Below are 23,547 nucleotides of genomic sequence, written 5' to 3'. Positions count from 1 at the left end.
CCTTCCATTCCATGTGGGAACTGATCATCCTCCTCCTCCTCCTCCCATCTCCTCTACTTCTGCTTCTGCTTCGTCCTCGACTGCTCGCGCCGGCGCCCGCCATCAGAGGTCTTCTTCTTTCAACTCACCACTGCGACCAAAGAGCCGGGAACGTACCGCTACCACCGCTACGCCTGTCTCCACCCAGAATGTCCTCACTTCGAAATCTGTAACTGCTTCCGAGCAAGGGGCCAACAACCTCAATCGCTGGTCCAAGTCGACGTCCTCGAGTGCCGCGAGCAATACACACAAGCGATCGAGTTCTTTCACGCGACGGATGTCTTTTGGGGGAGGTGCCTTTCTCGATACTGCGCCAAGTCCCCCGCGCAAGCTACAGAAAAATCGTCCCTCCACCGGCACGTCGCCCTCACAGCCCAGGATTACGCGGACCGCATTCGACCCTTCATTGATCAGCTTGCCTCCGATAAATACTTTACCCAGCCTGCAGACGTCGGTGGGCAGTAATTCCTCTCCATTGACTGGTGCTACAACCCCATCTCCATCGACCGCCCAGATCTTATCCGCCGCGGCTCGTTCCGTCGACTATTTTGGGAGGTCCTGGGAGGATTCGACCCTAGGTCCGAAGGATTTTTCACAAAAGCGAAGCGTATCCGTGACGAGATCTGCGACTCTGGGGCCGTCACCGGTGCTGGGACCGAAGTATACACAGAACGGTGGAGCGAGCAGGCAGCCGGTGGAGGAAGAGCGACCGCGCTCGAGGGGACACTCGAGAAACCGCTCACAAGGGGCGAAAGGCAGTTCAGGTACGGGATCGTCCAACAGGAGCTCCAAACAACCTTCGCAGAAAGCAATGCTCTCCAAGGCGCTTCAGAAGGCGAACACGGCTGTGCTGCTTGACAATGCGCAGAATTTCGAGGGCGCCATGCAGGCGTACTCGGAGGCATGTGGACTTTTACAGCAGGTAATGTTGAGAAGCTCTGGAGATGACGATAGGCGCAAGTTAGAGGCTATTGTAAGTGCTGGAATATTTGCTACGTATAGCATCACTAACCCACTCGGCAGCGCAATACCTATACAAGTAGGATAAGCGAATTGAAGAAGATTGCGCCACATCTCGACGATTCAAGGAAGGCCGGCAAGGCTTTACCCGCACGACCAGAGAGCAACGATTATAAGACGGATGACCTGTCGTCACCAATAGATGAGGAAGAAGAGGCTGCTGTCATCGAAACAGCTACTGTCACGAGGATTGTCAACGATCCGTCTTATCTTTCCGACCAACAAACTCGATCAATACCGACGTCTCAATTACCACTAAGAAGAGAATCGCTGTTACCGTCAGGTTCAGAATCGCTGCAATATCGATCCAAGAACATAGGGGACCAATATGCTGGGCGAGCATATTCAAGGTCACCTATGCGAGAGCGCATGCAAGAATCAAACCTCAACCTCGCACCACCTATGGAGAGCATGTACATGCCACCGCCACTTTCTCCACGACGACCCTCTTCACCCATGACACATGGACCTCAAAATACTAACCATGAGAGACAACAGTCCTCAGATCTATCTACCTCAAACTTGTCGGGTATAGCGGTAACGAGGGGCCACAACCGCGCACCTAGTAACGAATCTATGTCTTGGCTGGACACTATTGACGAGTCTGGAGATTCGGCTGTCTCATCTGTTCATTCGCGGTCGTCGTCAATGGGCGTCAGACGGAAGCATATTCGTGCTCCTAGTGGTGCAACGGAAACCGAGTTTGATACAGCATTAGATGCCGCCATCGAGGCTGCTTACGATGAAGGCTTTGAGCCAATGGATCCGTCCGAACCCTCTCGTTGTGATTACGAAAATGATGACGAGATTGTCGCTAATGTCAGACGCAAGGTAGAATTAGCGAAAGAGAGAGTACGGGAGACGGAACGTGAAATGGAACGGGAGGCTGCAATTCAAGAAGCCCGAGAGCGGGAAAGGAAACGACTGCTTCGACAAAAGGTGGAAAGGCAGAACAGTACAGAAGCTGATTATGACGGCAATGAATCGGAAGAAGAGGAACGTATGTTGGAAGAGATGACCAGGGGTTATGTTCTTGATGACTTCGAATTTGGACTACAGTCAAAGTCTGCTCTGCCTAGAGAATCAGACTCTAGCGGGTTTTCAGGGAGGACATGGCATAGCTCAACTGGATCCAATCCGACTACGGCTGGTACAACACTGTCGACCGTTGCCGAGACTTTTACAATACCCGATATACCTTCAAAGTTGTCAAAGACAGCACCACCATTACATCCTCCTCCGGCTCAAGCACTTCCACCTCCGCCGCCATTAACTCAACCTCCTTTAGCTTTCTCCAATTCTCAGAGTGTACGCAGTCGACGACTGTCTGGTCAGAATGCCAAACAGCTCAAGATCGAAACAACAGTCAAAGCGCCTATGGGACAATCTGGACCCTTGACGCAACCTCCATTGATGCCACCGCCTCGGCTTCCAGATGGTACCGATGCTACTCAACCGAAAAGTGCTGGACTCCTACAGCGTCAACCCTTACCTCCGCCCATGGGACGCCCACCTATACCGCAGACAGCTCGGCAAGCTTCTTCGCCATATCCAGCTCCCAGTCCTTCAGAAATCATCTCTCCTCCAACGCCTACTCTCACTCAGACATATACTAATGATAGTGACCTGAATGGACAACTACCTCGATCCGGATCTCCAGGCAGAACTCAATCGAGGTCTGGCCTGCGGAAAAACTTTTCGTCATCTAGTCTGAAGAACATGAAAAGTCGAAACCTCTCTGTGTCTAACATTGACCATGATTCCGACATATCTCCAAATACGCCTTTGAGCTCACAATTCAACCCAAGAGATCCAGGCGGAAGGATACCCACAATGCCAACTCTACCGACACCAATTGCAATGGCTTTCAGAGAAAAGATGAACGGTATGCCAGCTGGTGGAATGCACCTCTTTGATAGCGACATCCATTCTCCTGAAAGTCCAGGCTCGCCAAATCCATTGAGCTCTGGTGCACCAATCCCACTCGAACCTTGTCCCACTGAATATCTGCTTCGGCCATTCTGGCTAATGCGAGCTCTATACCAGACCATTGCACATCCTCGTGGCGGATACTTATCAACTAAACTCTTCGTCCCAAGGGATGTGTGGCGAGTAAAAGGTGTGAAAATCAAGGGCCTGGAGGATAAGATTGCCAATCTTGACTTCTTGACAGCGGCACTGTTGAAGCTGGCTCAGGTGGACACCTACGATGCCGATGCCGTCTTGGAAGAGATGCAGGCTCTGGAAGGCGTTCTCGAGCAAGTTCAAGCCACCCTCTCCAAGAAACTGGGTAATGAGGTCGGAGTTCAGGGCTCTGGAGGCATGTTCAAGGATGCTCATCTTGGTGGAGATGGAGAAACAGCCACTCTCAATTCGAAGTCAGGAAGCATGTCCAGCAAGTCTTCTACATTCTCGTGGCGAAGATTAAGGTCGAAGAACTCTGGTGTCAACTTGTCAAGTGCATACACAAACAAGACACCCACAGAAGGTCCTAAGGAAGGTCTTACGATGCCGACTCTACCCATGACAGCAACCTCGGTTGCAAAGGTACGATTTGCCAAGAGAGATGTCAATCAGATACAGTTCACGGGTCCAAATGCGAACTACATGAGTGCGCTGGCGAGGCTCTTCGACGCCGCGCAGACCATTGGTAAGTTGATTCTGAGTGTTGTTACCAAAACACTTCTAACTTTCTTTATAGATCAAATCGCACGTCAAGTAGAGGACCCTGGACTTCGACACGCTGATAAGACACAAGTCGGTCTAGAACTCTGTACTCGCCACGCAGCAGAGTTCTTCGGCTTCTACATCTGCCGCTTCGTCCTGACAGATGTAGGCATGCTCCTAGATAAATTCATCAAGAGAGGGAGCGAGTGGGTTCTCATCTGATGACTGACATAACATGTGGCATATATGTTTGCTGTATACAACAACTTGTTTTGGAACACAAAACGCTGTTTGGCTGGCTGGTTGGTGATAACGATTCATGATTGGCGTTCCTCTTTCTTTTAACATAACATATTACCCTTTTTTTCATTCGTCTTGGTTTTTGCTCTTGACGATACCATACCATACCAAATATCATTCTTTTTGTTGAATGAATCAGCGAGCGTTTGTACGCGTTTGTACCGAGCTAGAGAGAGGGGGGTTTTAAGATTTAGAGGGCAAAGAGAGGGCAAAGGAGGCAAGGGAGGGGTTGGAGTGTTTGCTGTGCTATATTGGCTGATCAGATAGTGGTGGTGGTGGATGGATGGGGAGTGTATATTTGAGAAGAATGAGATTTGAATGGCTTCTTTTTGTGACTGTGCGCGTGATGTGTGAGTGTGAGGTGGTGAGAACGGAGATTTTGAGGTGTGGATAGCTGGTATTTGAGACGGACAATGGGTTGGAGGGATGTATGTGCCAAATGGATAGATAGGTATGGATATCTGCTCAATCACAAACACAAACCCAAACAATAACTAAGCTCTCTCCTCTCCTCGGGGATGCTCAAAATCAACATCAACATCGCCACTACCTGATATCTCTCTCCCAGGAAACACAAACCGTTTCTTTGTTGGAACCAACCCAAGAAAGAAAGAATTCCCCATCTAACCGCAGACCTTTGAAAGTCGGCGTTGAAACCTCAAGAGCAGCGAGGTGTAGGATTTCTCGGTGTGGGATATAGACTTGTGGATAGTAAGTAGTGACGGATATTAAGATGGTTGGTTTGCCCAGTTGACGATGTGAGTCATCAGAAAGAATTTGATGTTGGATAGAAAGGGGAGTGAGTGTCTGCGCTCTGGACTAAAATAAGCTCGGGGGGTGAAATACACTACATCTTGATGTACCGGTAGGAGGAAGGGAAGGGAAGGGGAATAGGTAACGAGCTGTTATCATCAAGATTTTCTCCCATTGCGAAAAGAGATGCGAATAGTGCAGTACTGAGTACTCTATGCACGGAAAACGACTCATGAGATGAGAGAGGAAATCATGTTTTATGTGCATACTGTTCGTAATTTCATACACACACTAACAGGGTATCTAACCTCCATCCTCCTCACCGATCCTTGCGCCTATGGAATATATACACACCTCCCCCTCCCCCTTTCCCTTTCCCTTTCCCTTCCCCTTGCCCTTTCCCTCTCACCCACCGCCGCCCCCACTCTCCTCAAATAATCAAATACAAACTACAAAGCAAACTCGGGCCCGTAAAGATCCCGATCCAAAAAATCAGATTCCCCAACGTCGCCCGTCCCTTCAACCACCGCGTCCGACTCAGCTGCACGAGCGGGATCTGCATCATCTGCAGAAACAGCAGATAGCCCCTCAACTTCTTAAACAGGCACCACATGACCAACTCATGGACGCAGGCGCTGAGGAAGAACGTGATGAGCGTCGCGGTGTACTTATTGACCTTCATGCTGGAGATGCTGGAATGGTAGACGTGGCGCAGGAGGAAATTGTGGACGGGGCGGTTCCAGTCGCGGGCGAACTGGTCCCAGGAGACCGAGTTCCACCAGTCGGCGTAGAAGCCGCGGTCCGCGAAGTAGGTGAGTTCGGCGAGGAGGTTGAGGATGCATTCCCAGATGACGTACCAGGTCATCATGTACTCCATCATGAAGGGGAAGATGAGGTCGCTGAGGATCCAGGGGAAGTGGGCGAGGCGGTCGGGGAGGGAGAGGCCTGCATCTTTCATCTCCATGGTGTCGATGACGACCGGGTAGATGAAGGCTTGCGAGACCATGTTCATTACGCCTAGGACACCGATTACTGCGATGCCTTTTTCGGCTACGTAGTACCAGTTTATTGAGTCGGAGCGGGGATATTCGAGTTCGTAGACTAGAGTCGGGAGGACGATGAATTCGTAGTGGTTGGAGACAGTGAGATTTTGTGGATAGATTTTCCCTCCTTTGGTGGATTTGCCTTTTAGGTCTTCTGAAAGAGCATCAATTTCCCAATTGATGATTCGCTCGAAAGTCTGAATCTGATCAATGTCCAGAGGTTCGCCAGATTCGATGGCAGCGGCTATCTGAAGGATGTTTGAAGCTCCATCGTCTCCAGAGATACTTTTACGGCGTTGATTGAGATCTGTTGCTGTAGGTCGTTGGTCGAGATACGAAGTTACTAGTGAAGAAGCTCTTGGGGTTGTGTCTGAAGGCGTTTTGACAGGCGAAATAGCTTCAAGCTGTTTGAGCTTCCGTAGAAGAGTTGCTCGCATCTTGTATGCCTCGGAAAGGTGACCATTGTCTGGATATTGATTAGCAATTACTCTTGGATTATTTTCAGTAGACATACAGAAAGCGTAGGAATGTTGCTTCATAAGCATCACAATGCCATGAAGCACGAAGAACACTGTATGTGTCCATGGCCATTCTCGGAACAAAGTCCATCCTAAGACTGCAACGAGATATAGTGCCTCCCAAACCTTCAGGATTGTCAGTAATTAGAACCTCGTCTCCAATCCGGTCAAACTTACACTTTGTATAATCCATCCCTCTCTGTTCCAACTGATCCACCCTTTGAAAATCATCCATTGCAAGATCAGACCAAAGCCTGTAGCACCACAAAGCACTCCATCGGACAGTCCTAGAACCATAACATCTCGTCTAAACATAAGTCCCATGATCTCATTACTACCAAGGATGTTTCCATATTGTCTCCAATTCTCGGCTCCAAGCTTGATAGTAAACAAAGCCGTACCCAACCAGAATAGCGTGAAGAATCCATGGAATGCTGAATCGGCGCTATCTGCGTTTTGGCGGTCAAAGGCAGTAAATTGTCTTGTGAAGACTAAATCACTGAACTTGCTTCGCCGTTTCTTTGCTCCTGCCGGATCCTTTTCCTGCTTCGCGTTAGCATAAAATATATAGTTTCCCGTTCCATATTGAAATTACCCTCTCTATCCCCGATTTCAAGATATCCCTCAAAGCTTCATCGTCTGCCGTCAATATATACCGTCCCTTCTCCTTCAACTTATTCAAAGTAACAGGTATGCTTTTCAACCTCGGTGCTCCAGGTCGCGTATGCGGCACTTTCAAAGCTTCATAACTCTTATGTCCGTTGCCATTCCCATCCAATTCCGGCGTACTCTGTGTTCTCACGACCTCCTCCTCATACCCTCCCCCTTTCCCACCACCAACCACAGCCGCAGGATCGTGCTTCAAATTATCGTAATCCTCCTCGCTAGTCTCGCTCGTCGTATCCCCAGAGCTATTCCTTCTCGAATCGGTTGCTGCATCGAGAGCAGTTTTCAGTGAACGAGGAGGGTTCGAGCGAGATGGCTTTGCGTATGCGGGGTCTGCTTCTAGGCTTGCGATCCCATCTGCGTTCAATTGACCGACTAGTTGGGGTACTTTGTCTATTGAGGAGGTTCGACTTGCGATTTTTGGTGGCGCGTTGCCAGAGCCGTGCCGTAACATGGCGCAGAGCTTGTAACAGCTTGCTGGAAGTGCTGGCAGAGCAATTGAGAAGCAATATTTCTTTTCTGCTGCGATTCGCAGATTCAGATGTGCAGGCGGTAAGGTAGTCCTTTGCGGCGCAAAGAAAATCTGAGTGTTGAGATTCGCTTCAGAGAATTCTAAAGAGGTCAGAACCGTTCCTGCCGTTTAAGCAATTGAAGCAATAATAGCTTGGTGTGAGGAACTGAAGCCTACATGAAAATTCTAGAAGTTGTATATTTGTGTTGCGAAACGGTGGGCTTATTACCGCGAAGGCCTCGCAAGGCTGTGTTCTGTGATCGACGTCGTTACATCAAGGATCACCACTTCGCAACACATCCAGGGGAAGGCGATGCACGTCCGGCGGCTGGATATAAGTTGCGTGAGTGAGTGCACGTCGGGAATTCCGGAGCTGATTGATTATTGATTAAGGATTATGTCTGCTCACGCAGGCAAATATTAAAACAAGAAAATGGGATTGGAAGCACGAAGAGTCGGACGGAAGTAAATGAGTGAGGATGGGCTGAGAAGTACAAAGAGACTTGGATCTGGTGGATGTACAGCTTATGGGATGGGGTCATGATCGGGAGCTTATTAGAGAGAGCGCCTCGGGAGCGATGCAGTGCGTCGATACGTAGGCCATGGATTTGCTGACGGTCATCGAGCTTCCTTCGTTGGGGGTTTTGCAGATCCGTCGTGTGATGGGGATAAGCAGTGAGTCCAGACTTGGAATGGGGTTACTTGGCACGGACAAGATGGGAATAGAGATACATTATGGCCAGAGCGGAGGGGAGCAGATGGCGCGGTTAGCTGCAGTTGCGAGAGGAGCAAAGGAGGCAAGGAGCAAAAAAAAGAAGAAGGGTTGTTTGTTGACTGTTCTGTTGTCAAAATGATGTCAGACACCACCAGCAAACCAACCCCCCAGCGACTCAGAATCCTCCCGATATCCGACTGCCTGGAGCCACAATCACAGGGCTGGCCCGCCGAAATGCAAGGGCGGCAACTACTGTACCGCCCTGCATCATTTGATCCTACAGTATTTAAATCTGCATCAAACTCCCGCTGAAAGTAAACTTTTCGGCGTCCAGACGTACCCGAGTGCCGAGCAATCTGATCTTCCACAATTGTCTCCTTCTTTCCTTACTTGACAGATGGCGAATGTCGGTAAAAGTCTGAAAGTCTCAGCTTGTGAAAATGTCTTACCTCGCGATATCATGATTCAGTCTTATCTGTCTACCCCTCACTGTCTAAGACCGAAGATACCGGCGGCCAGTCGGGGAAGACGAGGTGTATTCGTGATCGTATTCGAAATCGAATTATGTATCGAGATTGATGCCGGATGTTTTGTCTGGTTCTTCTCGGACGACGGGCTTTATCAAATTTCATGTGATTTTTGTCTCATATGATCCGCTCTGCAGGTGTTGAACCTTGAACCTGACATTATCTCTGCCTAGAAAGTAAACTTTCTTGAAGATGGCGAGGATGGATGTTGGAATCATTTCTTTGCCGCCTGATATGATTCATTCTGAGAATGTTGAGCTCAGAATATGACGTGGTCCTTGCCTGATTGCGAGTCGGATAATGAGCTCTCTATATGAAGTCTTTCCAAGCAAAGCTTTTCCTTCAAGCGTCCTTGAATTCAGTACAAGATGGTCTTCGAGTCGGACATTGCTGCTGTATAAGACATATGCAGATCCACTATGTATACTTACTTTCCAGGAAGACCCTCCTCTTTTCTGAAATTTGTCCTCGACATATGTACTTCTCCCTCTTCTTCTAAGGTGGAACATCACAACCTAGACAGATAAGAGCACTATATAGTCGTGGCTTTGAAACTGATTTTACCTTCATTTTGCTTCGGACATTTAACGAATCTGAATTCCAGATTCAATTTCAAAGCTTTGCACGCTTTCTGCGCGGATTGCGCATTCCGCGCTATTCGCGCTTTAAGCGGGATTTGCGCTCTTTCTCTCGCTTGCGTTCCTCCTTGACACTGTCCTACCCACTTCAAATCTCTGCTCTTTACTGGATATAGATTTTACGGCCTACTAGACTGACACATCCAGCGTCTACTATCACACTGCGAGTTTCTCCAACTTTAATACAATTACTCTTTAAGGCATGCAAACTATCAACCTGCAAAATCTGTATCCAAGTTCTCCAAACTATTACGAACTTTTAAGCACATACTTCTGTTTCCATCAGCACATCCAAGCACCCGCAATAGCAGCCAAGAACCCCAGAAAAGGAACACTAGGCTTGAATATCCTGCTGAGAGACTCGGGATGAAACTGCACACCCCCAAACACCAAATCATGTTTCTCCAAAGTTGAGATATAGGCCGGCTACACTTCCTAACGATGTCAGTGTCGTTCTTTGACTACGACGCCTTCCTGAGGTGCCTCTGAGAGCGAGGAAGATTTCAAGTAGAGAGCGTATAGTTTACTCTCGTCACTTACAGCTTGGAAGTGCGTAGGTCTCACGCCCATTTCATAGTACCACCAAGATCCTCGCGTTCAATTTCGGGCATAACATTACGACAGGGTGGGCAGTGTTTGTATCCACTGTTGCTATTCACAAAAGTCCCTCGAAAATCTTCGAGGAAACGGGGAAACGAGGAAACTTACGCTTCACATCTTCCACGCCACACACATTCCTTGCATACTCGATAACAGTAATCTGCATACCAAAATAAATACCTAGAAAGAGAATCTTATTCTCTCTATCCCATCTCGTGGCTGCAATCGTACCTTCAGTACCACTAGTCCCAAATCCTCTGGGAACGAGAATATTACCAGCTGCACGGATAACGTTCTAAGCTTTCTCATACTCTTCTAGTGAAGATTCCTTCGTGGCTTCTTCTAGATGAGAAGCATCGACCCTGACAAGAACCAGTTCACGTTTGCTAGTTATAGAAGAATGCCTTTGCCAACGCCACTGATGACGCCTATACAAATCAGGAGTTATCTCGGCGTGGTTGGAAAGTAGTACTTGCCTCTAGATACTAAGACGTACTTCAGGATCGCGGTATCTAATCTTACCTGATGCCTTTGAAGATAGGGGATTTTGTGTAGCCCCTGCGGTTCCTTACACCGCAGGTTTGCAAGGAAAAGAAAGCAAAATGGCGTTCGAGTTCTTAAATATGATTTCAATATGTGTCTCTTACACCAGGCGTATGCTTCGAAGCAAGAGGAACTGTAAATACCAGGCAGCTGGGGAGCAGCTATCTAGTCTAGAATACTAGTTCCCATCGGTTGAGTAATATTAGTTTTGGCACGGTTGTAATCAGTGAAGATGGTGAAGTGAATTCATGGTATCTCTAATACTCCAAACAAGTGCCTGCTGAAAAGTCATGACAACCTCACCTCTCCCCCTCTAACCCAAAACACCAGCCCCAACCAACCCAGCCCACGTACTTCCCATCTCCCTCGCCACATCCCCCGGCGTCCTCTCCGCCTCATCCTTCAACCCCCTAACATCATCCCCGTCCCCACCCAACCTCCTCTCCGCACCCATCGTCTCCGCAGCACTCACCACCTCCCCCGGAAACACACCCGTCTCATTCCCACTCCCCACCCAAAGTAACAACCAAACCACCTCCTCCTGCCCCTTCTCCACCGCAACATGCAACCCCGTCCTCCCCTCCTCCAACGGATCCTGCCACCTGATAACTTCACCCGGCCGCATACTCTCGTCCTCATCCTCATCGAGATCCTTCAGCAGCTCGACGATGCCAGAGACATCGCCCTCGGCACACATAGTCATGAAGGCTCGCGCTGGTCGATGGCCGGGGTTGGCGTCTAGGTACGCTTCCTCGGTGATGAGGGGCAGGATATCGAGGTTCGGTTGGATGCCGCCTTCGTTGTGGTAGCGGGCTAGGATCTGAGGCTCGGGGTTTGAGGGCGGGAGGAGGGTGTTGGTTGCTGAGGGGCCCGGGCGAGGGGTAACGATTGCGTTGGAGCAGGCGGGACAGGCGAGGTCGAGGGCGATTTGGGGGGATTCGTCGAGGAGACATTGCCTGGTCTGGGGGTTAATGTTTGGGTTTGTAGGAAGTAGAGAAGATAACATGGGAAGTGAACATGCAGTGATTATTGAAATCTAGAAGATATAAAAAGCAGAAGAGTATAAGACACGTGATGCGAGGAAATCTTGGAGGCTTCGACTTGAGACCTTGATAGACAGACGTGAAGTGCTATGAGAGACTTGAATGGCAGGCATATAACGAGACCTTAAACTGAATAGTAGAGACAATATAACATACCAATGAAAGTGACAGCCACAAGCCAAGAGCAGATCATCAGGCGCAGTTTGAGGTTGCCCTACAGAGGAAGAAGTAGCCTCATCGAATGAATCTGAATCAAGCTCAATGGTCAAAGCCTGTGAGCAGAGGCGACAGACGGTCATTTTGGGTATTCTTATTGAACTGAGATTGAAAAAATCCTGGAGTCGTGAAGTTGGAGGTTGAGGAGATAGCTCCGAAGTGGAGCGGAAAAAGTTTTGGCAAAATTCTTAAGTTCATGAAGACGTCACGGACAATCAAGTCAAAATTGACCACATTGAGAAGGACAGACATTTTGCGAAAGTCAATTTCTGACTTCTTGATTCGTTGAAGTCTTGGTCTATGTCTAGTCTATGTCTATTCTTTATGTAGTCCGCCACAATTACCAGCGCCTCCATGGTCAAGAACGGGCAGGTATCTAAAGCTTGAAGCAGAGGACAATTGGTCTTCGCTATCCGAGTGAGTCCAGCATTCACAGTGAGTGAGCAATATGCCAGACGCAAAGAAGATTGCGTGTATATATCATCTAAGGTTTCGAGTCTTTTCCATCCTTAGGAGCTGGTTGAGAGATATACTTCGTGTGCGAAGCAGTAGCAACCATGGGACCAGGCTTGCCATCAACCAGTTTGGATATCTGGATCGTAGTAAATGCTACTGATCTCCCAACCTTGTTTGCAATGGACTCGATGTGAATCGTCTCTCCCACCTGCGCAGTCCCAATGTATGTAACATGTATATCGATCGAGGCACCGGTCTTCTCAAGTCCATGAGTTGCTATAGCTAGACCACCGCTCCAGTCCACTAATGCCGCACTGACAGCTCCATGTATCGTGCCTCTAGAATTGACATGATTCTTTCCAAGCGTGAGCTGAGCGGTGACGGTCCCTTTCGCAGCAGATATTATCTCAACCTCGGACAAGAGAAAGTCGTAAATAGGAGAGTTGCCTCTCATTCGCTCCCAGACACCTTTGACGTGCTCCAATTCGGAAGTAGAAGCCATTGCGAGGTTTGCAGAATAGTTGCCTAATCAAGGTTGACGCGGAGAAGAAGGTCGTCGTCAGCAGGAGGCAAGAGGCTGTCAAAAATACCTATTCCTGGAGATTGGACGATAGCCTTGCTAGCACCAAGAGTTGGCTCAACGCCAAATCGGACGAATGCGAGAATTCTTTACGATCCGAAGAGGTGTACGGGCAGTCTTGGCAGACGTCCCGAGGTGCCGCTGTAAGTGGGTGGCTTTTTGAGTTGTCGGTGTTTCGAAGAGAAAGGAAGATCAGTGCCTGACGAAATTACGTGGAAGGGAATCGTGGCGGGGTCAAGCGAAGTTGGAAGGAGGCTTCCAATTCAAACCAAGAATTGCTCAAAGTCACAACACAATCGCAAACATTCAGCGCTTTTCTTGACTTTGGAGATTCACCATTCTTTTTACTCAACTCGATTTCTGACCGGTGCAGAAGAGCTGTTGGAAGGACGGATATTGTCTTGCGACAGCGACGGAACCAAGCATTCAGCCCACCAAACCTACCCCTCGTCGGCGCGTTTTTACCTGATTGCCCAACAACAAGCACGATTTGAGGCTGGCGCATTTCGATAAACCAAAGCTCATCATCAAAAGGTCTCATTATGAACGTGATCAAGCTTCAGAGGTACGCTTTGTACCAATACCATATCTTCCGGACGATGCTGACAACCTACCAGGAAGTATCCTCAATTCGCGCAGGATGAGATCTTTGGCCTTCAAGATGCATTTCGCAAGCTAGATGTGGATGACAAGGGATACATTGACGAGGCGACTGCGATCAAGGCAACTCAAAGTAGTGAGAGACAACCATACGATGTGGTCCGTCAGGCATTAAAGGAGGTTGAGCTGGACTCTTCGAGGAGAGTCGAGTTGGATGATTATGTTGGGGTGAGTGATTCTACTTTGTGCAGGTCGGAGACTCTTCTTTTGAAAGCTTTGATGCATAGGCAGGAGTATTGTTCTGATACCGGACATTCATGCATAAGCTCCAGATGCTCTGCCATACCCTTCAGAACATTGCAGGGCCTGCATCTTTCTTCCCTAGCCTTGCTAACCTCTCTATAGCTTGTTTCCAAGCTCCGCGAATCTTCTCCAGCTCAGAAGCGAGTATCTACCGGCCCGGTATCTCCAGCTCGTGGTGGAATGGTCTCGCAACAAACGGGAGGTGGACATGCTTCGAAAGGAAGTGTCAGTGGACGCATTCAAGTCCAAGGGTCTTCAGCAAATGTCACTCACACCATCAACGAGGACGAGAGAACCGAGTTCACAAGACATATCAATGCTGTCTTGGCTGGCGATCCAGATATTGGAAATCGGCTGCCATTCCCCACGGACACCTTCGAAATGTTCGATGAGTGCAAGGACGGATTGGTGCTGGCCAAGTTGATCAACGACAGTGTGGCAGATACTATTGATGAGCGTGTGTTGAACCGACCTGGCAAGAAAATCAAGACCTTGAACGCCTTCCATATGACCGAGAACAACAACATCGTTATCGAATCTGCGAAAGGTATTGGTTGTTCAGTCGTGAACATTGGAAGTGGAGACATTATCGAGGTTCGAGAGCATTTGATCTTGGGCTTGATTTGGCAGATCATCCGAAGAGGTCTTCTAAGCAAGATTGATATCAAGCTTCACCCAGAATTATACAGACTTTTGGAGGAGGACGAGACTTTGGAGCAGTTCTTGAGACTGCCTCCGGAGCAAATTCTGCTGAGATGGTTCAATTACCATCTAAAAGCTGCAAATTGGCCTCGCAGGTGAGTTCTGAAATTAATAAATAGGAATGGTGGCTGACGTTTAGCAGAGTTCAAAACTTCTCCAGCGATGTCAAAGATGCCGAGAACTACACAGTCCTACTTGCTCAGATTGCTCCTGAGCACTGCGATCGAGGACCACTCCAAACACGCGATCTTCATCAGAGAGCAGAGCAGGTCCTTCAAAACGCTGACACCCTTGGTTGCCGGAAGTTCTTGACTCCATCATCCCTCGTAGCTGGAAACCCGAAGCTTAACTTGGCGTTTGTCGCAAACTTATTCAACACTTGGCCAGCATTAGATCCTATCACCGAGGAGGAGAAGCTTCAAGTGGACGATTTTGACGCAGAGGGCGAGCGGGAAGCAAGAGTCTTCACCCTTTGGCTCAACAGTCTCGACGTTCAACCAGCTGTCAACTCGTTATACGATGACTTACGAGACGGCACAATCCTTCTGCAAGCCTATGACAAAGTTGTGAAAGGTTCAGTTAACTGGCGTCACGTGAACAAAGCTCCAGCACACGGTGGAGAGATGTCAAGATTCAAAGCAGTCGAGAACACAAATTATGCTATCGAGCTTGGGAAGCAGATGAGATTCTCGCTCGTGGGAGTCCAAGGAGCAGATATCACCGATGGACAACGCACCTTGACCCTTGGTCTCGTCTGGCAACTCATGCGTAAAGACATTTCTGAGACTTTGTCAGCACTCGCTCAACGATTAGGCAAGCGCGAAATCACCGATTCTGAAATGGTAAAATGGGCAAATGAGATGTCTCGAAAAGGCGGCAAGAGCTCTGCCATCCGCTCATTCAAAGATCAAACCATTGGCTCCGGTGTTTTCCTGCTTGATGTCTTGAACGGGATGAAGAGCAGCTATGTCGACTACGATCTTGTGACACCAGGCAGAACAGACGATGATGCATATCTGAATGCTAAGCTCAGTATCAGTATTGCGAGAAAGATGGGTGCGACCATCTGGTTGGTACCAGAGGATATTTGCCAAATCAGAAGTCGATTGGTTACTACTTTCATTGGTAAGATTATTTTCCTATGCCCACTAAGTGCCGTCCTGACACATAATAGGCTCTCTAATGGCGACGCACGAGAAGATGCAGTAGAGAGGGATGAATGCATGAGTGAGACAATTGAGTTTCTGGTTCATACACCGAGAGTTTATGGTGGATGGCATTTTCGTGAGCAGGCTGTAGAAAAGTTTCCGTATGCGTGGGAGGAATTCTTGGTACTATTACGAGCAATGAAATTCTTTAAGCGCAAAGAGAAATGCAAGTCATGCTCTCAGTTGTTTATTGTATCCCACGCTCTTGGGAGCCCAGGAGCAGACACACATGGGATCATTGGACGTTGAACATTTTCATTCTAGATCCAAAGGACTCTCTGTTTGGTAATCCATGACGTCCCTCTCACACAGCGGGATATTCACCATATTTACCTCCTCTCTATCTTCAAGCTCAAAACAGCAGCCATCAGCAACCAGCCTCGCTAGTCTTTTTCTCCCAATCTTCATAAGCCATTGCCTCATCCTCCATCTTCTCCCAAGTCGTCGGCTTCTTATCCCCCCACCCCGCACCAAACAATCCCCAAATACAAGGAGGCCCCTTCATCCTCAACTCCGCCTTCCTAACATCCACCCTCCAATAAACCGCCCACCGGCCCCCAAACCACGACTGCGCCTGAATCTCCTCGTACCCATCTTTAGCACTCATCCCATGCTCCTGATTAAGATGTCTCCTCACATCCGTCAGATCCCGTCTAATGAAATCACAACGCTTGCACTGAAACGCGTCTACGATTTTCAATTCTGGCACTGGGCAGGAATCCTCGGGTCTGGGCGGGATGTCGGAGAATTCTAGCGGGGAGAGGGTGGAGAGGAGGTGTCTGAGGGAGGGACGGAGGGAGGCGGGCAGGTGGTGCTGTTTTCGGAGGTGGTCTGTTGTGCTTTTGGGGAGGAGGGCGGCTTGACAGATGCGGCATATTGGTAAGCCGGCTGGGTCGCTGAGGAGGAGTAGGAAGGGTTCTAGTTCTTGCGGTATTATGGGGAGAATCGGAGGTTGTGAGGTGGTTTGAGGATACATTTGGATTAGGACCATGGATCAAAACCATACATGGGGTTGAATGAGTGAGGAATTGACTCGCTGAGGATGAGGTTTAAATCTGACTCTTTAGACTAATTGTCCCGAGTTTCGGTTGCTGACCCAATCATGTGTCGATCCTTGCTCCTCTTCGAGGCGAATTCGTGGTTTTAATCCAAGTACTGTGGTTTAAGTTCAATGTGCATTTCCAATTGCTCCGTATTCCCTGAAGCAGAGTTCTATATGATGATACAAAATGTGTACTGATTAGCAATCGTCTGGTTGTGAGTTAGTAGGAAGTTCACGTGATACTTACCAGTGTAAGAATATATAGAGCTCTTCCCACTTGGAATTTCTGGTTTGGAGTACACATATCCATTCTCAGCATAGCCAAGCATCTTTAATTGCCGCCAGTATGGTCAAAATCGCAATAGCTGGTGGCTCGGGGCGTACGTCCACAACTCACTTCCTGTTGTCTTCAATTTTGAAGAACTTCAACTGACTTACACAAACAGACATCGCCAGTGAAGTCATTGACGTCTTGGCAGCTACCAAGAAGCATGAAATTATGATACTCTCCCGCAAGGTGAATAAAATGAAGAAGTCCTCAGTCTCTCTTGTTGACCAACCACTAGGAACCTGCTACTGCTGAGACGAGAACGGGTGTTTCTTGGGTCAAGACGGACTACTCAGAAGAGAAACAGCTCACGAAGATTCTCGAAGGCGTGCATACTGTTCTTTCGTTCACGGTGGCACACTTGGACCCAAGTAATACTGTGCAGAAGATGTTGGTCACTGCTTCAATTGCGGCTGGTGTGAAGCGTTTTGCTCCAAGCGAATGGTCGAGGTAGGAACCTTTCCGAAGACCATTATGGTATCAAGCAAAAGATTTGTCGTGCTGACTGGGAATTGTCACAAAAAGTGCCAGCCTCGAGGAATTGCCGTGGTACGCGCCGAAGGGCGAAATGAGAGAATATCTAGCAAACATCAACAAGGACAAGAAGGTGAGTTTGAGCTCTTGACCTATTACGAACTTCCCCATTTCTGACAACAAATCCACAGGTTCTCGAGTACACTCTGTTCCAGCCTGGGATGCTTACAGACTACGTTGCACCTGAAGGCACCAGCAAGCACCTAGTGCCTCCTGAACTCTGGATGGACTTCCCAAATCGCCGAGCAATTACCCTTGATGGGAAGGAAGGTTTTGTCACTTTGACCACCATGAAGGACGTCGCCAACATCGTAGCTCGAGCTATCGAGTACACTGGCGAGTGGCCTGTAGTTGGTGGGATTCGTGGAACTGATGTATCCATGTCGAAGTTGCTAGAAATCGGGATCAAAGTGCGAGGTACGGCCCACCCCTTCTTCCAAAGTACACGAGAATATAACTGAATCATAAATAAACAGGAGGAAAGCCATGGGACATCACCGCTCTGAAACTAGAAGATGTACAAGCCGGAAATCTTCATACATCATGGGCCCCAACATTCCACGACCCCAATTTGCCTCAAGAACAAATTGATATGTTTTCCAAGGTGATCCTCAGGGGCTGTCTTCTGAGTAGTCTCACTAAGTCCTGGGTTGTGTCTGATGACTTCAATCGACTGTTTCCAGACCACAAATTTGCGGATCTTGAGGAGTTCCTTGCAGAGGCCTGGGCCGGGAAGCCTCGACGTAGATGGCAGCAGATGGGAAGTTCAGATGGTATCTAGCTACGTGGGAAGTCTGGGCCTGTCTCGTTGGTAAAAGTGCAGATGAAAAAAGGAAGAAGAGGAAGAAACGGAGAACGCTGTACCTACCTAAAAATAACTCGATTACTTATATGGTTTGACTCGAAGTTCAACTCTTCAAATGAGGATTTGACATGAAGGATTAGCTTCCTTGCGACGTGCAACAAACCAACTCCTCTGAAAGTGAATTGCTTGCAAGATTGGATGAAAAATCAACTTGTTAAATGATCTTTGATTTCGTATGAGCGATTGGGTTACTTGTGGATGCGTAAAACTTTTTCCCACAGTAAGATTGGCTTTATGCCTCCATTGAAAGTTGAGGTTGAGGCTTGACTTGAAAGTGAACTGTAAGGCGATAGAGTTGAAGTTCAACTCTTCAAATGGGGATTTGATATCAAAGACTAGCTTACTTGCGATATGCAACAAAACTTTCTCTCAAAAGTATGATCAGCTTCACAATATGTCCCAAGTTCTCATCAGGTGCTTCTCTTGAGAGGATCGATTGAATGTCATTTTCCTTTAATGAACCCAAGTCAGCTTTGAAGTCCCAAAAACTGCGTGAGCCAGATGAACTTTGCCAGAAATACAGTTGAAGTTCTCACCATAATTTGAAATACCAACCAAAGCCCGAGTAGAGTCCTGAAAGCTAGTAAATTCACCTTCTCAACTTCAAGTTCGCCTACTAGAAGTTGACTAGCGCGCCTTCCTCACGCTACCTAAAGATCTTCCTCTTCCAACTTTCAAGACATACCAAAGAACTGTAACAAGATGTCGTCCACGACATCCCCATCAGTGCAATCGCGGATCGACGCGTCCGGACTACCAGAGACGCCTTGCAACGGATTCGACTCTCATATATCCGCACCCGCTGAGGATGAAAGTCAAGCAGAAGATGTTCCGCGCGCCAGTCCAGCCACTTTGAGTACGACGCAGATTGTTGTACATAATGGCGCAACGATTCAAGTGTCGGCAGAGCTTTTCAACAGCCTTCTCATGTCAATGGAGAATATGAAGAAGGAGATGTCCCTAATGAAGACGAGCAACCAGATCCAGAGCCAAGAGATAAACCTGGTCCGAAAGGACATTACGACCGTCAAAAGCCAGAACCAGGAGTTACAATCCAAGATTGCTTTCGTCGAACAAGATCTTCGAGCACTGGCTAAGAATGCGGATGTTGGATTCTACCTCTTCTCCAAGCTTCCAACCGAGGTTCGACAAATGATCGTAAGTAGCATCCACGCTAGTTATCAATCTGGTGTGTTGCGTTCCTCGAGAACGTTTCATCCTGGTCGATTTTTGTTATTCAAGAGAGAACCGGCTAATAATTTGCGGTAGTGGACATTCGCTCTCGAGTTCCCACGTGTGATCGCCCTGGAAGCAACTCTCAGAGAAGATGATGAACGTGGTGAAGATTATGTGATCCTAACTCCTACTGCTAAGACCCGACCTTTGGATCCAGTGCCTCTGGTATGCAAACATGCCAGAGCAGTAGCCATTGAAACTCAATGGTTATGGTTCTTTCTTAATCGTCCCAAGCGCCCAGTCTACGGAAAGTGGTTCTTCGTTGTTGAATACAAGAAACAAGAACCATACGTACTTGCCTGTCACCCAGAAACAGATATCCTATGGCTTGTCAATCCTGATTACAACACCAATTTCTTCAAAGACGATTGTCTTCTCTTTAAAGTAATCGACGCATTGAGCGCTGGTAACTTTCCTGCCCGACCTATCAGCATTGCTCTCCCGTACGAGCACTGGGTGCGCCAAGAAGATAGTATCTGTGGCATCGAAAGCTTGATGACTAGATTGATCTGGCTCGGAACTCAAAGGCTTATTCTTGTTGTGGATGGTGAAGAGCACGCTCAGGCAGCTGATGTTATTTTCGTCGAGCCTAGAAAACAACCAAAGGAGCTTCTTTCTGACAAATTCTTCCAATGGAGACGTATAACGTCCGAGTGTGGGGATTATGAATGGCCTGAGCTTATAAGCAAAGTGTCATGGGATATGCTTGGGAGGGAGGCATGTGATTTTATCTCTTATGAAGCGCGGGTTTATGAACAACGCTACAGAGGTAAGATCGAAACTTCGAAACTGTGAAGCTGTGCTGACACCAACAGAGCAACTAAGCCAGGAAGAGATTGGCGAGCTAGAGAAAGATGGAATTCTGGCATGGACAGTGACGAGTATTCGGTTCATGGAAGCAACGACATTGACTCGCCTACGAGAGGCGCGTCCACCAGAAGACGAGCAGCAGCGAGGACATATGTTGAAGCAGAAGACAACCCCACGACAGTATGACGAGGCTCGGAGCGGAGAGAAAAACCTTTATCCCTGGAATCCTTCTCGGAATCGCAGGGAAGTACAGGATGAGCCAAAGGCGGAGTTCCGCGGCGATGCTTTGGAACAATATATGCGAGATGACGAAGAACAATGAGAGGATCCGGACCACGATCGCTTGTAGATACAGCTACAATCGTGCATAGCTACTATTAGATCATCAGTTGAAGCTCAAGTGACTATGCGAGCAGTGGATTGCACAGTTGAGGTGGATCATCGAAGGTCCTGGCAATAAGAAGAGGTACGAATTACCTGTGGGACTGTCTCTCGCTTGAACACATTGCCTGGCTATACTCACGTCAAAAAGCCTACGCAAATGTATATACCAAGGACAGTAATTTTATTCCACATTCAAAAAAGAATGAAACTAAAGTACAAGAGAGGCAAAGTAATCGAAGGATAGAGTCTTGGCCTCCAACGAGCTGATACCGGTATGCTGACAGCAGGGAAGCTCGGTTAACACAGCCCCCGTGCGACAAGCGAGAAAACGATGCCGAAAGATGGCAATGTCATCTAAACGCACGAATGGAAACATCCCAGATTTTGAATATAGAACGGTAATATTTCGGATCTTCTCTCGAAGAGGACTTCAGTCTGCTTTGCCTTGGTACCGAAGCCACATCTTTGACGCTTTATGGCACCAGATGATCGACCGACAAATGAAAAGTAATCGGGACAATGGTTTACGTAGTAGAATAAGACAGCTGGAACCTCTTTCTTTTTCACCGTCCGAACATCCTGACCAGTTGAGGCGTTCGCCTAAGCCTATTCTAATGAGCTTAATGTCAAAGCCTCATTTATTGACCTTGTGCGGGAAGTTTGGGTCCCAATCGCGAGAAGCATGTAGAAATAGCTGAAAATTTTTGATGCGTCATTGCTGGGCCTCATAATTCCAAATTGGTATAAGAAGGTGGTACCTCATGTGAAGTTTGCTGAGACTCGACACTGGTAAGCTTTCTGTACATTACTTCCAACATTAATCTAATCGCAAGTTCAACATGAAATCTTCACACCTCCAGCTGAGCAGTCTGCTCTTTTCGGTTTTCGCTTCAGCTCAGAACTCTCGAATATGCCAAGACTACATGATTCCTGTCAACATCACCTCCCAAGTTCTCGTTGCCAGTTATCCTCACTTCCAGGACAGTTATGATGTCGTTGATTTCATCAACAATTTGGCTCGAAGAGATGCCAATGCTACAAAATCACCATTTTCGGGTGTGGAGAGCGCTACCGCTGCTTATAACATCGGCGCCACATTCTGCAGTCCCGGTACGAATACAAATACATCTCAAGAGAGGACCATCCTCGTAGCGACGCATGGCCTTGCATACGATCGCAGGTATAACAATTACAAATCCCAAGCATGAACACTTGCTGATACTGTTCAGGTACTGGGATTCGGGAATGGATCCGACAAACTACAGCTTTGTAGACTTCGCAATCTCAAGAGGATATTCGGTCTTCTTTTACGATAGATTAGGCACAGGGCTGTCATCTAAGTTGGTACATCTTAGAAGCACAAGGCGTGATAACTGACCATGGCAGAGTGTCTGGGTATAATGAATCGCAAGCAACAACTCAACTTGGAATTTTACAGCAACTTACTGGATTCCTGCGAGACGGAAAGTACACTGGTAACTTCGGAACACCATCGAAGATTGTGCATGTCGGTCACAGCTTTGGTTCACTGTATGATGCTCTCCGTCCTTCCCACTAGCAAATATGCAAAAGTAGCATACTAACTACAACCGTAGCCTTTCCAACGGATTGATTGCAACTACACCTGAGATCTCAGACGGTGCTATTCTTACAGGACTAGCATACGACCAAAACGCTTCACCATTCCTCGAGGCGTTTGCACTTCGCATCGCTAGCGAACAATTTCCTGGAAAATGGTCAGATAGAGACAATCACTACGTGACATCAGTTGATGCAGCTGCCAACGCTGCCACATTCTTCCACGGTGATAGCTTCTCTAAAGAGGTCCTCTGGTATACGGAGTCTATCACGCAACCTGTGGCATCCATCGAACTCCTTACGTCCGGAGCGATCCGACTCAATGCCACAACATTCACAAAACCAGTCATGGTAAGCCCGAACATCCCTGAGGGATCAATAGCTGATAGGGTTGACTTTTTGCAGATCATAAGTGGAGAATTCGATTTCGCTGTTTGTGGGGGCAATTGCGTTGGCATTCTCGAGCATCCAGCCAAGGAAGTCAACTTTCCCAATGCCACAGACTTCCAAGCTATCGTTCATCCATCTACTGGACACAACATCAACTTCAGCTATAATGCAACTGGCGCCTATGATGTGATACTGAGCTATCTCAGCAAGCATGGCTTGTAAATTGGTGAAATAAGGCAAAATCGAATCGGAGGACGTGGAATCGAGGTTGAACATAGTTGCATAGACACACTTAATAATGTAATGACCATAGATGTAATGAGCTGAAGAACATGGATCAGTTGAGCACCGCACTCAGCAGTCTACCAATCGTAGATGCAGATGCAACCAAATCAGATCTGATATCAAAATCAAATCAAACATCAGCTCGTGCTCGGATAACTCCGAGCAAACTCCCGAGGTATTTCAACAGAGGAGGGAGGAATGCGAAGCTCAAAAAGGCAAACGAGAGGCGATCAAAATACAAAAGTTGTGTTCTGTACAAGATGATGCAGATCAATTTTCAGGGGCATCATGAAAGTCGGCGAAACATAACAGACTTATCGTCGACCGCGATTTCGATTTGCCCTTTGTGTGGCACTTCATCACATATCGCAGGTAAACTATTCATGCTGGGGATCTGGAATATTTGAGGTGATGAAGCTAGAAGGGGAGGAGAAAATAGCTCGAGGG

At 47.9% G+C, this 23,547-nt stretch overlaps 10 protein-coding genes across 10 annotated transcripts; 5 read left to right on the top strand and 5 right to left on the bottom strand.

Moving 5' to 3' along the window:
- Positions 1 to 850: 850 nt before the first annotated feature.
- Positions 851 to 3,948, top strand: LY89DRAFT_587637 (uncharacterized protein; the record flags this gene model as incomplete). The annotated part of the gene is made up of 3 exons (XM_018209439.1): positions 851 to 1,012; positions 1,063 to 3,709; positions 3,761 to 3,948. 3 exons carry the CDS (start codon positions 851 to 853, stop codon positions 3,946 to 3,948), a joined length of 2,997 nt encoding a protein of 998 aa, XP_018070099.1.
- A 1,261-nt stretch (positions 3,949 to 5,209) lies between these two features.
- On the bottom strand, positions 5,210 to 7,818 carry LY89DRAFT_749752 (MBOAT-domain-containing protein; the record flags this gene model as incomplete). The annotated part of the gene is made up of 4 exons (XM_018221182.1): positions 6,936 to 7,818; positions 6,518 to 6,886; positions 6,337 to 6,466; positions 5,210 to 6,288 (listed from the first exon to the last, which is right to left on the bottom strand). Exons 1-4 carry the CDS (start codon positions 7,458 to 7,460, stop codon positions 5,210 to 5,212), a joined length of 2,103 nt encoding a protein of 700 aa, XP_018070098.1. The 5' UTR covers positions 7,461 to 7,818.
- Positions 7,819 to 8,941: 1,123 nt separating this feature from the next.
- LY89DRAFT_94291 (uncharacterized protein) lies at positions 8,942 to 9,438 on the bottom strand. The gene has a single exon (XM_018223524.1). The coding sequence runs from the start codon at positions 9,266 to 9,268 to the stop codon at positions 8,999 to 9,001; it is 270 nt and encodes an 89-aa protein (XP_018070097.1). The 5' UTR covers positions 9,269 to 9,438; the 3' UTR covers positions 8,942 to 8,998.
- A 1,415-nt stretch (positions 9,439 to 10,853) lies between these two features.
- LY89DRAFT_783015 (uncharacterized protein) lies at positions 10,854 to 11,952 on the bottom strand (the record flags this gene model as incomplete). The annotated part of the gene is made up of 2 exons (XM_018222642.1): positions 11,740 to 11,952; positions 10,854 to 11,496 (listed from the first exon to the last, which is right to left on the bottom strand). The coding sequence occupies exons 1-2, from the start codon at positions 11,880 to 11,882 to the stop codon at positions 10,854 to 10,856; spliced, it is 786 nt and encodes a 261-aa protein (XP_018070096.1). The 5' UTR covers positions 11,883 to 11,952.
- A 110-nt stretch (positions 11,953 to 12,062) lies between these two features.
- Positions 12,063 to 13,012, bottom strand: LY89DRAFT_685685 (Thioesterase/thiol ester dehydrase-isomerase). The gene has a single exon (XM_018215135.1). It carries the CDS (start codon positions 12,755 to 12,757, stop codon positions 12,284 to 12,286), a length of 474 nt encoding a protein of 157 aa, XP_018070095.1. The 5' UTR covers positions 12,758 to 13,012; the 3' UTR covers positions 12,063 to 12,283.
- A 26-nt stretch (positions 13,013 to 13,038) lies between these two features.
- LY89DRAFT_685684 (uncharacterized protein) lies at positions 13,039 to 15,937 on the top strand. The gene is made up of 5 exons (XM_018215134.1): positions 13,039 to 13,400; positions 13,453 to 13,663; positions 13,841 to 14,535; positions 14,583 to 15,565; positions 15,615 to 15,937. Exons 1-5 carry the CDS (start codon positions 13,378 to 13,380, stop codon positions 15,647 to 15,649), a joined length of 1,947 nt encoding a protein of 648 aa, XP_018070094.1. The 5' UTR covers positions 13,039 to 13,377; the 3' UTR covers positions 15,650 to 15,937.
- On the bottom strand, positions 15,893 to 16,737 carry LY89DRAFT_685683 (uncharacterized protein). Its single transcript, XM_018215133.1, has one exon. It carries the CDS (start codon positions 16,622 to 16,624, stop codon positions 16,016 to 16,018), a length of 609 nt encoding a protein of 202 aa, XP_018070093.1. The 5' UTR covers positions 16,625 to 16,737; the 3' UTR covers positions 15,893 to 16,015.
- A 120-nt stretch (positions 16,738 to 16,857) lies between these two features.
- LY89DRAFT_685682 (NAD(P)-binding protein) lies at positions 16,858 to 18,428 on the top strand. The gene is made up of 6 exons (XM_018215132.1): positions 16,858 to 17,070; positions 17,137 to 17,207; positions 17,257 to 17,468; positions 17,544 to 17,625; positions 17,684 to 17,969; positions 18,029 to 18,428. The coding sequence occupies exons 1-6, from the start codon at positions 17,037 to 17,039 to the stop codon at positions 18,331 to 18,333; spliced, it is 990 nt and encodes a 329-aa protein (XP_018070092.1). The 5' UTR covers positions 16,858 to 17,036; the 3' UTR covers positions 18,334 to 18,428.
- Positions 18,429 to 19,119: 691 nt separating this feature from the next.
- On the top strand, positions 19,120 to 20,785 carry LY89DRAFT_749736 (uncharacterized protein; the record flags this gene model as incomplete). Its single annotated transcript, XM_018221181.1, has 4 exons — positions 19,120 to 19,575; positions 19,687 to 19,818; positions 19,888 to 20,422; positions 20,469 to 20,785. 4 exons carry the CDS (start codon positions 19,120 to 19,122, stop codon positions 20,783 to 20,785), a joined length of 1,440 nt encoding a protein of 479 aa, XP_018070091.1.
- An 877-nt stretch (positions 20,786 to 21,662) lies between these two features.
- Positions 21,663 to 23,506, top strand: LY89DRAFT_783009 (uncharacterized protein). The gene is made up of 5 exons (XM_018222641.1): positions 21,663 to 22,027; positions 22,077 to 22,187; positions 22,234 to 22,377; positions 22,443 to 22,776; positions 22,831 to 23,506. The coding sequence occupies exons 1-5, from the start codon at positions 21,687 to 21,689 to the stop codon at positions 23,035 to 23,037; spliced, it is 1,137 nt and encodes a 378-aa protein (XP_018070090.1). The 5' UTR covers positions 21,663 to 21,686; the 3' UTR covers positions 23,038 to 23,506.
- The last annotated feature ends 41 nt before the right edge of the window (positions 23,507 to 23,547 follow it).

The sequence above is a fragment of the Mollisia scopiformis genome, assembly GCF_001500285.1.
Source record: "Mollisia scopiformis unplaced genomic scaffold LY89scaffold_14, whole genome shotgun sequence".
NCBI classification, from domain to species: domain Eukaryota; kingdom Fungi; phylum Ascomycota; class Leotiomycetes; order Helotiales; family Mollisiaceae; genus Mollisia; species Mollisia scopiformis.
This window is presented reverse-complemented; position numbering and strand designations above follow the sequence as displayed.

Excerpts from the sequence above, each read along its gene's own strand:
- LY89DRAFT_94291 (XM_018223524.1), bottom strand. The coding sequence starts at position 9,268 with ATGTTCCACCTTAGAAGAAGAGGGAGAAGTACATATGTCGAGGACAAA.
- LY89DRAFT_685685 (XM_018215135.1), bottom strand. The coding sequence starts at position 12,757 with ATGGCTTCTACTTCCGAATTGGAGCACGTCAAAGGTGTCTGGGAGCGA.
- LY89DRAFT_685684 (XM_018215134.1), top strand. The coding sequence starts at position 13,378 with ATGAACGTGATCAAGCTTCAGAG. Across the intron at positions 13,401-13,452 it reads AACGTGATCAAGCTTCAGAG|GAAGTATCCTCAATTCGCGC; the intron begins GTACGCTTTGTA and ends ACAACCTACCAG. Across the intron at positions 14,536-14,582 it reads GCTGCAAATTGGCCTCGCAG|AGTTCAAAACTTCTCCAGCG; the intron begins GTGAGTTCTGAA and ends GACGTTTAGCAG.
- LY89DRAFT_685683 (XM_018215133.1), bottom strand. The coding sequence starts at position 16,624 with ATGTATCCTCAAACCACCTCACAACCTCCGATTCTCCCCATAATACCG.
- LY89DRAFT_685682 (XM_018215132.1), top strand. The coding sequence starts at position 17,037 with ATGGTCAAAATCGCAATAGCTGGTGGCTCGGGGC. Across the intron at positions 17,071-17,136 it reads AATAGCTGGTGGCTCGGGGC|ACATCGCCAGTGAAGTCATT; the intron begins GTACGTCCACAA and ends TTACACAAACAG. Across the intron at positions 17,970-18,028 it reads AATCGGGATCAAAGTGCGAG|GAGGAAAGCCATGGGACATC; the intron begins GTACGGCCCACC and ends ATAAATAAACAG.
- LY89DRAFT_783009 (XM_018222641.1), top strand. The coding sequence starts at position 21,687 with ATGAAATCTTCACACCTCCAGCTGAGCAGTCTGCTCTTTTCGGTTTTC. Across the intron at positions 22,378-22,442 it reads GGTCACAGCTTTGGTTCACT|CCTTTCCAACGGATTGATTG; the intron begins GTATGATGCTCT and ends CTACAACCGTAG. Across the intron at positions 22,777-22,830 it reads CATTCACAAAACCAGTCATG|ATCATAAGTGGAGAATTCGA; the intron begins GTAAGCCCGAAC and ends GACTTTTTGCAG.